The 16155-nt window shown below is 31.8% G+C and overlaps 1 protein-coding gene across 1 annotated transcript; it reads right to left on the bottom strand.

Moving 5' to 3' along the window:
- Positions 1 to 11779: 11779 nt before the first annotated feature.
- On the bottom strand, positions 11780 to 12667 carry LOC129981408 (uncharacterized). Its single transcript, XM_056092241.1, has 2 exons — positions 12295 to 12667; positions 11780 to 12048 (listed from the first exon to the last, which is right to left on the bottom strand). The coding sequence occupies exons 1-2, from the start codon at positions 12665 to 12667 to the stop codon at positions 11780 to 11782; spliced, it is 642 nt and encodes a 213-aa protein (XP_055948216.1).
- Positions 12668 to 16155: the final 3488 nt, after the last annotated feature.

Here is a 16155-nt window from a genome sequence, read left to right as displayed (position 1 = left end):
ATTCTGGTATAACTCTTCAATTTGTCATGCATTTCTTTCGAGTTTTTTTTTTTGTGAAAAGTAAGAAGTTATCTGCTCGCGAAAAAGATCGGATTGAAGCTTTTTCTACAACAGGAATGAATAGAGCAATTAAAATAGGAGAATCATAAACTGTAGTCAATATTTCTTTTATCTGGTTAGTAAAAGGAATGTCAGGGGAAGGCCCGAAGCTTTGTCCTCGTTAAAAAAAAACGAGTTTGCTGATTTGGATCTACTGGAAAATACTCGGCCAGAAGACTGGTTTAAGTGTTTATCGAAAACCAATGAATAGCACAATTAAAAGATTTGGATACATTTCTACAACAAAATTGTCAATACATTCTATAATAAAATGGGTCATTTGCTGTAGAAGCACAAAGTGAAGCATTTGAAGTAGAACCGGCAAATTATAAAATCTCTCTTCTCCCGTTTCACCATCTTCAGTGAGACTTAGAAATTTTTTTTACGGAGCACTTAATCCTTTTAGGTGCTAAGGAACATAAGTGCTAAATTTTGTTCGATTGTATCAAGGCGAGTGGAATTGTATCAGGCTGAAACAAACAAACAAATTGATGTTCAATTTTATGCATAGGAATTGTGAGATTAACAAAAAAAAAATTAAAAACAACGATAGCATCAAAATTCAACATTTTAACTTCTGCATAATAATTTATCAGCACTTTTGTTTTATTTTATTGCGTGTCATTTTGAAAATTTATAAAACGGTAAAATATTAATTTATAATTTTAATTGATAAAATAAGCAGCGCAAGTTTCTCAAAACAAAACATTCAAATTGACCATCCAACCGTATACGATTACAATTTCAAAAAAAAAAAAATCAAAAATAATTATGATGATTTATGCATCAGTTATTTATGTATTTATTTTCCATTTATATCTAAACATATTTCGTTTTATATATATATTCGTGATAAAAGAGCATATTCATTATGATACAAGTTCGATGCCCGAGATTATATAGAAACTGTAAAAGGAGAAAATGAATTAATCGTTGGACACGCAATCATCTTGGGCATCTTTATAGCAATAAATTTTTAAAAACTAGGTTTCAAAAATTTTTTTAAAAAATCGCTTTTCTTCGAATTACATTTTTAGAGATTAGGAAATAAAATTTCAAAATTATGAAAGCATAAAGAATTTTAGAAATAGTTTTAAATAAGATAGAAATTCATATATATATATATATATATATATATATATATATATATATATATACTTGTGTAAGGGATGTATTTAGGTATAATTTGTTTTATAAATTGTGTTGCCTAAATATGAATGTCTAAAGCGAATAATGAATGTCTATAAACGAATTTAAAAAATAATATTAAATAATATAGAAATTCATGTACATACTCGTGTAAGGGATATATTTAGGAATAATTTGTTTTATAAATTGTGTTGTCTTTACATAAAACGAATGTCTATAAACGAATTTTACAACGAACATCAGTAAGAAAACTTTTTTAAGAAGAATTTATTTTGCTTCATTTTTTACTGTTCTTGAATGGAAAAGTGAATCGAAAATTAAAAATGTCAAGATTACAAATGATGTTCAAAGAACCTTTAAAATTCTATTCACTTTCAAATTCAAGTTATTATTCTAACATGCAAAGTTGGGCCGATTCGTTTTTGATTCTTTATTTCGCAGAAGGTCATCTATTAAGAATGAAAATCACATTTTAGCAACCTAATTATAAGCACAATGGTTACAGAAAAATGTGATATTGATGAAAATAGAGGCAAATATATTGTAAGGATTCAAGCAAAAAACGATGATATTAAAAGAAGTGCACACTAAAAGGATTCACAGATACACACACACACACACAATCCGGTAAAATTGCAGAACAACAAATAAATAAGTAAACAATTAAATAAATAAAAATACTTTCAATGGAATCTGTTTGCCCTAACTATAGTGACTGCAAGACATCGATTCTGTTTATTAAATATAAATTTATTGAGTCGTTTGGGTTAGACATACAAATTCCTCAATAATCCTTTGTTTAAGAAACTACTATGATATCTAAAAATTTGAAGAAACGCTTCTTTTAAAATCATCCCCACATCGAATGATCGACGACTTTCATTTCAGGAGAATCTAATTGCTAGTCTTTTCGAGAGCTCATTTTCCAGTAGTCATCCAAAGTGTCGCCTGGCATTTTTGCCTATAAAAAATCGAAAAGCAAATAGGTCAAAGCAGCCGAAGAGGTCTGCCCGAAATTTCTCGCATACTCTCTAATAAAGGTGTTATCCCCCGACACCCAGCAAAAAATGGTGACTCTTGGGTAAGGTAGAAAATGCCTTCCATGGCATTGGCATTGCGAAACATTCACCCTTGGCATGAATTCAGCATTTTTAATGCATATGGCGTGTGATTTTTGGCAAGTTTCTCAACGATCCATCCTTGCATGCGATAAATGAAATCCGAAAATGGAATGTGCGCTTTTTCCAACGAAATCAAAATTTGACAGGGAACTAAAATAGTAGTCACAAAATCACTTACCAAATTTACGAAGTGACCGCGTTCTCAAGATACAGTCGTTCAATCTTCTGTTAGATTTGGCTCAAAATGCGTTTTTTTATACAATATAAGGTTTATACAATATAAATGTTAAATCAGTGCACCGAATTTTCTTCATTTTCTAGATATTGTGCTAGTTTATATTTGAGCCATAAAAATACTTTCTCTGAATGAAATTGCATAGAAATCAACACATTTTGAGTGTACCAAATGTCATCCATCCATCTCACAGCGGTCACAGACAGATGGGCATAACGCCATAAACGTTTTCTTCGAATTCAGGAAGATCTAAATCGAGGAAATTTATCAAGTTCGTAATGTTTGATGAATACATTATTTTCTCTGTATTTTATGTACGAGAAAGTAAAAAAGATTTCGCAAGTACTCTATTAAAAATGCTGAGTTCTGAATCGATGCCAATTGATACCAAAACTTTAGGACAACGAACCAATATCTTTCTCAAGTGTTAACACAATGAAATCTGGTTCTCACTATGTTTTATAACAATCGATGTTCGGAATTATAAGACGTACTAAAAGTACCCTTATGTGCTTACTCCGTCTCCATTCTTTGCTCTAACAGTATTGTCGCCTGCACAAGCGGGCAATAATATTTTGCAGCTTCCGAAACGCAAACAAAGCCGTCATCTATACGAACCATCCTAGGTTGCCGTCGGGTTGCCTCAACTGCAAATAAATCGGTTTGCAAAGAGGCTTTCTTTTACCGTAGCGTTTTTCGAGTGGTACCCATAATGATTCGCGCACTGCAATGCGATTATACGATGCTTCAAGAAGTTCTTCATTGACACAAAATCAAACTTTTTTGTTATGTCCGTTACACTATAGCTCCCCTCCATCTCACTCTTTTCACGTTAAGTTAAATAGATTTTTTTATTATTATTCATGACGTTTTTGGTATTCACTTGAGCTCGTAGTTGATATACTTTAATACTCTTAGTTGATATATTTTAATACTTTTAATAATCAGAAGAAGTGATTAGTAATGTAAAACATTCGCACGAGAACTGTGACTGCATTCAGATTTTATTTCGAAACGAAAACTGCATATTCGGATTTTATTTCGCCACTTGTTCAAGATGATCTATGTTTAAATATCGCCCTGTCTTAAATTTTGCATTAAAATATAAGTAAATCGTTTCGAAATAATCCATTACACGCTTTAAAATGTTTTGAGACAAAAAACACACACACACATTTCTTTTTTAGTATCGAAAGAAAATCACATCCTTTGCTACAGTGCCCAATATTCTAATAAAAACTGAGAACGGTATCAATTCGCACATCATTGTCTCGTCATAGACGTATGGACGTTCAGCACTCGATCGCGTATTGCGAAAAATCCGAGCTTTGACAATACATCCTTAACGAGATGCGAAATTTAAACTGGCGGAGCGCACTCAGGATTTCTACCCACAACACAATAACTTGTCTAATTAACCAAACATCAGCGATTTCGCAACCGGAATGCTTCTTTACGAAACGCTTGTTTCACGTCATTTAAAGTCCCGATGAGACACTATTTGGACTGAATGACAATTTAGCAAAGAGCAAATACTTTGATTTAAGAGAAACTGACATTCAGGAAATTAAAAGAAAAAAAAAGTAATTTCTTTTAAACAAAGTAGTTTCTTCTTTAATTAGCAACATTCCTGTCGCAAGGTTGCACACTATATGCAATTCTCTAAAGTAGAATAACTCACACTTTTTTCATTCATTACATTTGCATGCTGAAATATAAAAATGACAGTGTAAAATGCAGACAGTTTTTAAGGATTCTCGTTAAATTATATTTTTGACCCTGCTTCAAAGATGGAACGCCAATCTGTCAAATGAAATGTTTATGGAACGTACAATGTACCGATAATTAGCGAAGCATTCTATGTGATTTAATATTTTCTATCACATCCTGCTCCTTAATTTTGTTTCATGCCAAAAGTTTTGTAAAAGAGAGCCCCCAGCATACCGGGAAAAGTGTAACACCGATTAAAACCCAAAGGCGAAAAGAACCAGGAAGCAAATCTTTATTAGTAAGTTCAGCTATAACATAGCAGTGTGCTGAATCAGAGGGATTTTCCAGAATGCCCGCGATAATATAATTACAATTGAAATATCTAATGTAAACTTAGTTATCATATTATATTAAACAAATTTCCATATGGGAAAAAGTTCCAAGAAATTGTAAATGAATATACAAAAAATTAAAATATGTGACAAAAGATTTGTAACGACAGTTGCAGTTTTGAATTTCTACGAAAAAAAAAGATCGAAAAAACATTTATGAAACCAAAATATATAAATATATAGAGCTTTTTTAAAAATTGGGACTTTTTTTGGCTGAAACAAAATATAAAACAAAACAAAAAATCATTTAATTTGGAGATTTGTCCAATGATTTGTTGAAAATTCGGCAGATGGCTTAAGAAAGATATTACCTCTGCCACTCTTTAAATATTGGGCTCGGCTCATGAATAACGTGATTTTTTTTTGTCATTGTGAAGCTTTAAAACAATCATAAAATATTTCTAAATGAATATTAGATTATTTATTTTCTAGACCACGAACATATTGGGAAACTATTATAGCATATTTCAAAAACAAAATAAGCATTAGATTTTAATTTAACAGGTTATCGTAAGAACATTTTTCCAAAGATTAAAATTGAAAATAGCATTTAAAGTTATAAAATAACATTAAGGTAAATATAAATACAAATATAAAAATCAATACAACTTTTGAAAAATGTATTTAGATGCAAAATTCAAGATGTTTTATAAAAAAAACTTGAGGTGTTTTAGTATTACATTTTTTAAAAAATTCGTATTTCCGCTAAAACTTAATTTTCTAACAGAGCCATCGACCTTAAGTAAATTCAATTATAATTGTGTCCAGTAACAATTCATGTTTGTATATAAAAAAATCATCGGCGATCTTATCATAGGTAAATGTTTTATTTCAAGTTTCTATGCTTTCTTTAATGAAGCAATGTTATTCTGAAATATAAATTTTTTCATCTTACAAAATATCCTTTATTATTGTTCTAACTCAACTTTCTTCAAATACTCTAAGATTATATTTAAAGTAATAAGGAAAAATGCAGTGTGTAAATCTGTATATCTATCTAAGTATTTACTTTAAAAAATAATACTTGTTTACTTTTACAAACTCTTTATTTTCTAAATTTCAAAAATAAAAAATTTAATAGGAAATAAAAAAGGAAAAAAAAAAAAAGAAATTAAAGAAGTATATTTTTTTGCACTGATTAATTTTAGGGTTTAAATATTTTCTTTTGAGTATAAACTCTTCTAGAAATTAATTTGAATATGAAATATGACATCCAAAGAAATTTAAATCCTAGTTTATGAAGATTTCAGGAATTGTGCTAGATATGACAGGAAAAATAAAACTCCAATGACTTTGAAAAAATTCATAGACGCAAACAAAAAAGGAATTCATAAAATATAGAGAACAATATATCTGATATAAAAAAAAATGCGAAAGCAGTTACAATTGCTTAGTTATCGGCGGGGGGGGGGGGATTTTTTGTATTTATTACTATAAGAAACATATGTATACTAGAGCCTTGTAGGAAAATAAAATTATAAATTTAATCAAAATAAATGATTAAATTTCTACTAAAATATTAAAAGCTTCAATATTTTGAAACACTAAAAATTTATAATTTCCATTTTTAAGAAATGCAAAACGTAAATGATTGCACAGGAACCATTTACATTGAACACCAACCATGTGTCCACTGTTATTTGAAATTGTTTGAGTTTTGATTTAAAAAAAAATAAAGACTTTTAAAATAGGAAATAAATTTTGAGAAAAGATTAAACGCAATTTAAATTATTAAAAGAAAATTCTATTCAAAGGGTGTTGCAATTTGTTATCATTTATCAATATTTACTGTATTGCAAAGAAATATAAACTTCTCAGAAACAACTATCCTTATTTTTTTAGACTTCGATATAAAATACTTAATAATAAACGAAGCAGTTGATTCATTTGTTAAAACTTTTAAGTTTAGCAATCTTTGACCAAGGGGAAATAGTTATTTAGTTCAACAACCATTAACAAAAGAAAGTTGTTTTCCCACAATAACTTTCCATATATAATCCTAAGCCCTTTTCCAATACAATGTATCTAATACAATTTATATCTTTTCCAAAACCGATTACTGATGAAATGGAACGTCCACGCTCTTTCGAAGAGAATGTTTTTTCAAACGCTCAGAACAAGCTGATCGAAATAAGTCTCGGCCACGATTCAGTGAGAATCCGCAAGATTTTTGTTTTTCTGATTTGCCATATTAAAACGATGAAAAATTTTCTAAATGAAGTGAGCGTCTGAAAGCAAGACTTCTGCGTATTCTAAGAATGTACGTTCCAATGGATATTTTTAAAAATTTGGACCTTGTAAATATGCTCATTACTAAATACGAACCTTTAGACAGAAATTGTTCAGGAAAAAGTGGTCTGTTTAATCTTTTATTTCCACGACATCTTGTATGGATTTAAACTTAACCGTAAATCCTTCAGATATTTACTTAAATATCAATTCTACAGAAAATAATAACTTAAAAAGGACTTATAAGTTTACGATATTTGTTTTTCCAAATGGGCTCATTACAAATGATCATATAATGAGCAGACTTATCAACCGCAGCACTTATTTAGGACATGGATGTTATTGAAAAAGAAAAAAATATTGCTACCTAGATGATTATGCAATATACTAGTACTAATAATTTTTTTGATATGTGAATAAAAATATTTTCATGATTTTTTGTTAATAACCACCTTCTACTAAGAAATAATAACTATTTTTTTTAATAATTTCTTTAAATGAAGAATATATAATTTTTTTAGTATCTGTCAACACAATAACGGACTATAAGATTCAAAATTGCGATGCAATTGCAATTTTCCCTATAGACATTCGCTATAGAATGATATGGAAAATCTACCAACCTGCTTTGGAAAAGATAGTAAAGAAAGAATTTGAAAAATCATGTCATGAGTATGGGAATTTTATGATTATTGCAAGCATCAATAAGCCCTTTTGCAAGTACATATTGTTACTTGCACTACTGTCAATGCCTTTAGTCCACGCATTGGCAATTTATATGAGCAAACGTATAAAAGAAAGCTGCCTATTCAAAATTTTCCATTGAATTTAAGCTAGTGTTACTCTTATTGTTTATTTTGACTCACCCATAGTAATTTTGACATGTTTCTACAAAATTGTTTGTGAGATTTCTCTTTCCTCCCAAACTTTAATATTTAAAGTTTTTAAAGCAGATGAAGAAAATTTAAAAATAATTAACAGACATAAATAATAACAACAAACAAAAATTTTTAAATGAATGTTCATTTATATGATTGAAAATATCTTCCCAATCGTTTCACTTCCATCGAATGTAAAGGAACTTCTGGTTTTGTTTTAAGCTTTCGACACTAATTTTCTTTTTAGGTGTCATAGAAACAAAGTAAAAACCATTGTGGAGACTTAAAAGAATAGGCTTTAAAATAAAACAATAAAAAACATTTCCAAAATTTCACCGAAAATCGATTTTTTATGCAGTACTCTGGAAAAAGATTTGTAATATTCATAATATAAATTCTTTTTAGTTATTGTATAGCTAGCCATCTGTTGATGGTAATATGGTGTAAAGTTACATGCAAAAATATATTTAGTATTAACATCAAGTGAAATATTCAATATGCGCGAAAAGAAATACATTCTCTTATTCATACGAATGTCCAAAAAAGGTGTAACAAGCGGGTTCTTTTCCCCCTAAATAATGCACAAAATTTCAATAAATAAGACAGGCAATTATAAAAGCCATGTTACCTTGGCTTCTGTGAAGATTGAAATTGAAAAGTAAAATAATAATTATAATAATAAATTTTTATACAACCCACGTTGTGAAAATGTATCAATTTTAAATTAGTAAAACTTTTTCTTACATTCATATATCCACATACAAGTTTCACGCTTCAATCTACGAAATTTGCCGAGATACGCTTATTTTAAAATTTAAAGGAGTTTATCCCAAATTTAGATGAAGTACTTAGAATTTCAATACAAATATTCATTCTATCGAAATTTGAGAAACATCTAAGAGATGTAGAGGAATATCAAAAGATTGAATGAAGTGACTTGTTTGCATTTCAGTAGTTCAGCTTTCAGTAGTTATCTTGAGTTCAAAATCCGAACTCAAGATAACCAAACAGTTCTATAGAGGATACTTTAACTCAGTTACTGACACCCAATAGCATTCGTGGATTCTATAGATAGACTCTATCACATTATGATCAAATTCTGGTGTGCGTACGTGCGCGTGTGCGCATGTGTGTGCACAATTACAAGCCGTAACAGTTTCCAAAGGCAAAATTTCATAAAATGGCAGTATTCAACTAAACAATTTTTAAATATAATGCAAACAAATTTTTTTCCACCATCATTAACAATTTTTGAGAATGACACAGGATTCATTTTATAGAACGCATCTGCAATATTTTAACTGAATAGGAATGGCAACATTATAAATGATGAAATAATGTTTCTTAGAAAGCTTTTCAAACATAAATAGTTAACTACTGAATTGATTTTCTTCATTCGCTTTGTGAACAAAATCTATCCAGGAGTCTGGATCTCAAGAGTGTTCAAATTATTTACGAATTTTCTTATCTGCGCATAGTTATGATGATACTATCGATTTTTTGTTGCGTGTTGGAACACTATCTAATTATTTCATTTCATAAATGTTTCTCTTTCGTTCTCGTACATGACATCGTTCAAATGCAAATGCAGCAACTTCTTCAGCTTTGATATTAAAGAGTTTTTCTAATTCGGTACAAAAATAAATTTCACTCACTGAGATTTTTAAGGCCAAATAAATGGATATTAATTTATATAAAAAATGCTTCCAAATGCTTTGTTGTATTGGAAAATCAGTAGTAGTTTTATTATCAGTCAAATGAATATAGCAGATACGCCCTTCTCAAATTCAAATGGCCATGGAATTGTTAAGTTAATACCAATACAACAATCAACAGAAATGATACTTATCAAATAGTCTAGCTGTCGTGGCTGGTTCGTGAGTGCTTTCAATAAATAGGCAAATAGAAAACTTAACAGATTTATTTCAGATTCATTCGAGTTACTCTGCTCAGTAACTCCTTCTCCTCCAAGAGCCAACACTCGAATGACATCACTCTTTTAATTATACTCGCGCTAGTTGTCTAGCGCCATCTATGAACGTTTATTTCCTAACGCTTCCAAATCCAATCACTACACCCCCAACGTAAGAGTAGTGTTTATATGAAAACATAAACATACCTCTGAATTAAAATTATGAATTGGATTTTAAAACGTATCTAATAACATCAAATTATCCAAATAAAAATAAACACAAATGCAAAGTTAACTCAAATGAATAACTAATTACTAACAAACATTTAAAAAAGCAATGAGGTAAAATAAGAAATGCACAATTGAATATGAATACCATCTTGATAATCAGAAACTCACTTATCAGTTAATATACATTAACATATACTTAATAACTATATAATCACTTATCAACTAATAAACACAAATTTATAATGAATATAATCACTTAGTAAAATTAATACATAATTAAGAATGGATTTCACTTGATAAACATTACTCAAATAATATTTCAAATATAACCAAAACTGCTGAATGAAAATTTATAACAAACACTAGAAAAAGTTATATTCCTGTAACTAATCCTATTTCAAATAGTTTTGCACATTATACTCTTAACCAAACTTGCAAATACCAATTATTCAACATATTAAGAAAATGATAAACAAAAAAAAACATTAAAACAAATATACATAATATCAAGCATAAATTATTATTATTTTATAGTCACTAATCCCATATTGATATATAAAACAGAAAAATGATATTAGTTCTAAAAAAATGTTTTTCAGTCTATTTTGGTAATAAACGTGACAAAGCATCAGCATGCGGCATTTTAGAACCAGGGCAATGTTTTAATGTTATGTTGAATCTCTGCAAGGCAAATACCCACCTTTGTAGTCGAGATGACTGAGGAGCGCACTTGGTCAGATAAGGAAGGGGGTTATGATCGGTAAAAATGTGGATCTCGGATCCAAACACAAGGGTTTCAAACTTTTTCAAGCTCCAAACTATAGCAAATGCTTCCCGTCCGATTGTCGACCAAGATTGTTGGCTTTTGTTTAATTTTTGACTTGCATAAGCGATAGGGCACATTTTTCCATCAACAGTCTGTGATAAACACGAGCCAATCACGATTGACGAGGCATCACAATGAATCACAAATGGTTTGCTCATATTCGGGGTGTGTAGAGTAGGAGCGTGTAACAATGCTGATTTTAATTTTTCAAAAGCAACACTATGCATTTCACACCACGGCAACACATCAGGGTTTCTTTTCTTTGTTAGTTCCGTTAATGGAAAGGCAATCTCGGCGAAATTCGCAATATAATCACGATAATAGTTGAACAGACCAAGAGCACTACGTAGTTGTTTCTTGGTTTCAGGTACGGGCAAACGAGAGATCGTTTCCAACTTAGCTGGATCAGCTTGATGCTTTCCTGAGCCAATTATATGTCCCAGGTATGAAATTTCAGATTTCGCGAAAGCACACTTTGAAAGATTAACAGTGAATTGCAGCTCTTCCAATCTATCCAGCACCAAATGAAGATGTTTCAAGTGAGAGGGAATATCATTGGAGAATATAGCAATGTCATCAATATAAGCACGGCAAAATTCTCTGTATGGCGACAATGCTTTGTTCATTTCCCTTTGAAAAGTTGCAGCTGCATTTTTCAGCCCAAAAGGCATTACCTTAAAACGATATTGTGATCTATGGATCTTAAAAGATGTATAATCCCGCGAATCTTCTTCCATGGGAAGCGAATAGTACCCCTTCAAAAGATCTAACACACTAATCACATTTGCCTGTCCTATGGAATATATTAATTCCGTTGCGTCTTCCATGGGGAAATCGTCGGTTTTAGCCGCTGCATTCAAAGCTCGATAATCCACGCACATCCTTATAGATCCATCCTTCTTGTTTACACAGACTATAGGATAAGCAATGTCAGCTGAGCTCTCTTCGATTAGATCTAGTTTTAGGAGTTCTTCGATTTGGGAGTCTATTTGAGGTTTCAACGCTTCGGGAATCCTGTACACGTAAGGTTTTTCCTTTCTTTATCGTCCTCTAATTTTATCTTGTGATGACCAACCTTTGCAACTCTAACTTGTCCGGTAAATATTGAACGATGATTCCCCAATAAGTTCAGGATTTGACATTTCACTTCCTCAGAAAGATGTCGCAAATCCACTTGATCAAATATCTCTTTCCAGTAACATACATTTTTATAACTGGGGGATGAATAAACTTCTCCAAAGTCTGCATCATCTTCAAAGATCATGCCTACAGCATTAATTCTTGGATAGTATTTCCGAATTTTATTCGCATGACAATGCCGAATTTTTCCATCGCTAAGTTTTACTTTACATGAATGTGGAGGGCAATGCTCGATAACTTCTCCAGGACCAGTCCAACGGGCATACAATTTGTTCGATGAATCAGGTATTAATAAATAAACTTGGTCACCTGGCTTAAATTCCTTAGAAGCGGTTCGGCGGTTAAAATATTCTGCATATGCCTGCTGTTTACCAGAAGCGATGAGAGATGCTTCCTCTGCAGCTCTTTCTAAGTTTATTTTTTGCTCCTGTAAATAATCCACAACTGATTTCTCCATGTTTAACGGAATGGCAATATCACCACACCAGCTCGATTTTAGAACACCGAGAGGTCCTCGTGCTTCACGTCCATACATCAACTTGAATGGCGAAACACCCGTCGTACAGTTAGGAACTTCCCTGTACGCAAAAAGCATATATGGAATGTATTTATCCCAATTACTCGGATCAGTTCTGATAATGTGATGGAGTGAATTTTTGAACACCCTATTATATCTTTCTATAAGGCCATTCCCAGCTGGATGGTTAGGCGTCGTAAATCTGGGAGCACAACCTAATCTTTTCATGAATTCCTGGGTTAACTTAGAAATAAAGTTCGTTCCACTTTATCACTTGCAATAACATTGGGTATTCCAGTCCGCATGAATATCTCCAATAAAGCATCACACGTAGCTTTAGCCGTTAACGAACGTAGAGGGATAGCCTCCGGCCATCGAGAATGCTGGTCCATTAGACATAATACATACTTATGCCGACGAGCAGAAGGGGGTTCAATGGGTCCTATTAGGTCTATATTTACTATCTCAAATGGCAATTCCGGACGGAGAACAGGAGTAATTAGAATTTTATCAATCAATTTTTCCGGACTCCTCAACTGGCATTCTTTACAGGATTTACAAAAGTTTTTGATATCATCTGTCATATTTGGCCAATAAAAACTGTATTTAATTCTTTCACTAGTTTTTTTTAATCCCATATGACATCCGAAAATTGATTCATGTGCTAATTTAAGAACTTGCTGTCTCTTATTTTTGGGCAAAACCAACTGATTCACTTTTTCGCCTAATATTTTATCCCGGTGGAATATTAATTCATCATTCATAAAAAAGTTTCCTTTTCCAAGCGATACATTTTTTCTTACTGACTGCAAAGTATCACATTTTCTTTGTTCTTCTTTCAACGCATTAATTTTGTTTTTCTTATCCAAAGAATCGCTTTCATTTCCGCTCGGTTTTTCTTCGCTCTGACTAATTCCACAACAAATCATAAATTCATCAAAGCTCTCTTCCATCGGCGCCTCTAATCCAGACAAGTTTTGGGTGCATCTGTGGTTTATGCTTTCTCCCAATAAGTTTAATACAGAGGGGGGGGAGGATGAATTGCTCTTGAATTCTATCCGTGACAGCTGCAACTATCTCAATAGGCCTGGAAAATCCTTCGTTGTTTTTATCTTTTAATGATATTTGAAAACTCGAAAGAATAGCGTTAATCCTTTCTCCAAATGCACTTTTTAAAATGATCTTTCCTTTTTCTTTTTGTTCACTTGACACATATTTAGAATTTAAAACTGGTATCATAGCACCTGAGTCAACTAGGGTTTTCAGTTCTCTATTGTCCACACAAATATCAACGTATTGTAAAGGGTTGATATTTAAGCTTTTTTCACCATTAATTAATTCCGACTGAATTTCCGCAGTTAAAACGTCTTCCCGTTTCTTTTCTGCCGCAGATTCTCTCAACTGCGATTTTTTATGTCTATTTGGGCAGTCTCTAGCAAAATGTGACAATCCACAAACGTAACAGTCACTTGTTACTTTTCTTGAATTTGTAGTTTCGTTTTTATGAAAGTTTTTGTTTCTGAATTCTCGTTGATTCGGGGGTACATATTTCCGTTCCGAAAAATGTCTATCTTCTCTTTCGTCGTAGGTTTGATGTTTAGAACAGTTATTCTCTTGATATAGTTCTTTCGTTTTCCTCACACTGTTTGATCGCACATTTTCATAATCATCTAATTTGCTTGCAGTTTCGTTTGGATTCGTGAATTGTGACCAAACATCAATAAAATGTTCTTTAATATCCGTAGGTACTTTTCGCTTTATCTGTTCTGTTATGATTAAATCCGACAAACTTTCAAAAGTAGTTATTTCCAATCCTTGAATCCATTGCTCGAAATAATTTTTAAGTTCGTAAGTAAAATCGCACCAGGTAGTCTCCGGTCTTTTAAATTGAGTCATAAACTTTTGCCTGAATTTTTCCGGGCTGAGTTTAAATCGTTTCACTAATAAACTCTTGACGTGGTCATAGTCCTTAACTTTCTCGATTGGCTCTCGAGCGATGAGTTGGGTTATATCCGTTGGCAATAATCCTAATAGATGCGACACGTAATCTTCTCGTTTTATTTGAGCCCACTCGGCTTGCCTCTCGAACAACAGCAAATATAAACTGATATCACTGTTCTTTTCATCGAATTTTTGCATCACATGCCTGAGTTCTATCTTGGGAGTTGGTAATTCGACATCCACGGGTACACTGGAATATTGCAGCTTCAGTTTCTCAAGTTCGAATTCTCGTTCTTCTTGCGCCTTTTTCTCCTGCAATTCCCACTCTTCTTTAATTTTTCTTTCTTCAAATTCTCGTTCTTCTTGCTTTCGTTTTTGATCTTCTCTCTCTTTTCTATCCTCTATGATAACTATCATTTGTTTCTTCACAAACTCTTCCTCGTTATTTTCACTTCCAGTGATTAATTTTTTTAAGTCCACAATTTTCATCTCTAATGAAACAGTTTCACCCAGCTCTTCCGCCAACAACTTCAAATCTTCCTTTTTCGCACTGCCTAGGAAGGCCATATCGATACCGAAAGCACACCTTTATCAAATAAAGTTCGTCAAAAATAGCACTCGATTTTCAATCTTTTCGACTGCGCCAAATGTCGTGGCTGGTTCGTGAGTGCTTTCAATAAATAGGCAAATAGAAAACTTAACAGATTTATTTCAGATTCGTTCGAGTTACTCTGCTCAGTAACTCCTTCTCCTCCAAGAGCCAACACTCGAATGACATCACTCTTTTAATTACACTCGCGCTAGTTGTCTAGCGCCATCTATGAACGTTTATTTCCTAACGCTTCAAAATCCAATCACTACACTAGCATTTCAATATTACTTTTTAAAACTGAATTCATGAATAAAATTCCCGACTCTGCATCATTTCGAGGGCAACTCTTAGGCAATGCTAACTTTTGAATCCTTTAAAGCAATAAAATGTTTTCAATACATTCTTATCTTTAAAGCAGATTGTATACCTGACGGTCCAAAGCTTATATTCGCCATTCGAATTTTTGAGATAGAATTTAAAATCTTACTGAGAAAAGATGTGTTATTGAAAATGGATCAGTATAAAGAATTTGTATTCAATGACAACAATTATTAAACAATTGTAATATTTTTTTACAAAATATGCAAATATTTTATGGATCTAAAAATTTTTTGAAAATGAATAATAGTGTGCTACTGAGAAAAAGTGAAAGAAACTGTTTGTATTATCATTCATATTAATAACGTGACAAACATTTGTCAAATCTCATTTTCTAGACACTGTACCGTTTCAAGTATCTAAAAACCAAATTTTCTTCATAAATCACAAAGGGTATGCATAGCGTTTTCTAACGTTATTTATGCTGATGTGAAAAAATACACTTTACGTTAATGTACTTATTATAATAGAAGGTCACCACATCCTTTTCAACTCGTGTTTCCCCAAACCCCTTTCTTTTTAAATATTCTCACTAGAGACTGCCATTATGAAACATTTAGACAAATAAAAAAGGGTACCGATTGCGCTTTCCATCAAAAATAGAACAATGCATCTCTTTTTAATTTTAGCATTCACTTACAACTGTTCACTATAAGGATGTCTATTGTACTGTAACTAGTTTGCCTAGTCAGAAATCTATTGAAATATATAAAAGTAGCAAAAACAAAGCATATGTCTGGTTAGAAGTAATGAACGAAGGAAGATTTTTCAGTAAGAAAAAGGAAATAAAATGTTATTGATTGCG

This window comes from Argiope bruennichi, chromosome 8, assembly GCF_947563725.1.
Source record: "Argiope bruennichi chromosome 8, qqArgBrue1.1, whole genome shotgun sequence".
Classification (NCBI taxonomy): domain Eukaryota; kingdom Metazoa; phylum Arthropoda; class Arachnida; order Araneae; family Araneidae; genus Argiope; species Argiope bruennichi.
This window is presented reverse-complemented; position numbering and strand designations above follow the sequence as displayed.

Bases quoted from the DNA above. Each gene is read 5' to 3' on its own strand.
- LOC129981408 (XM_056092241.1), bottom strand. From the start codon at position 12,667: ATGAAAAGATTAGGTTGTGCTCCCAGATTTACGACGCCTAACCATCCA. The intron at 12,049-12,294 runs GTAAACAGCAGG...TTAATGCTGTAG, and splicing joins AGCATCTCTCATCGCTTCTG to GCATGATCTTTGAAGATGAT.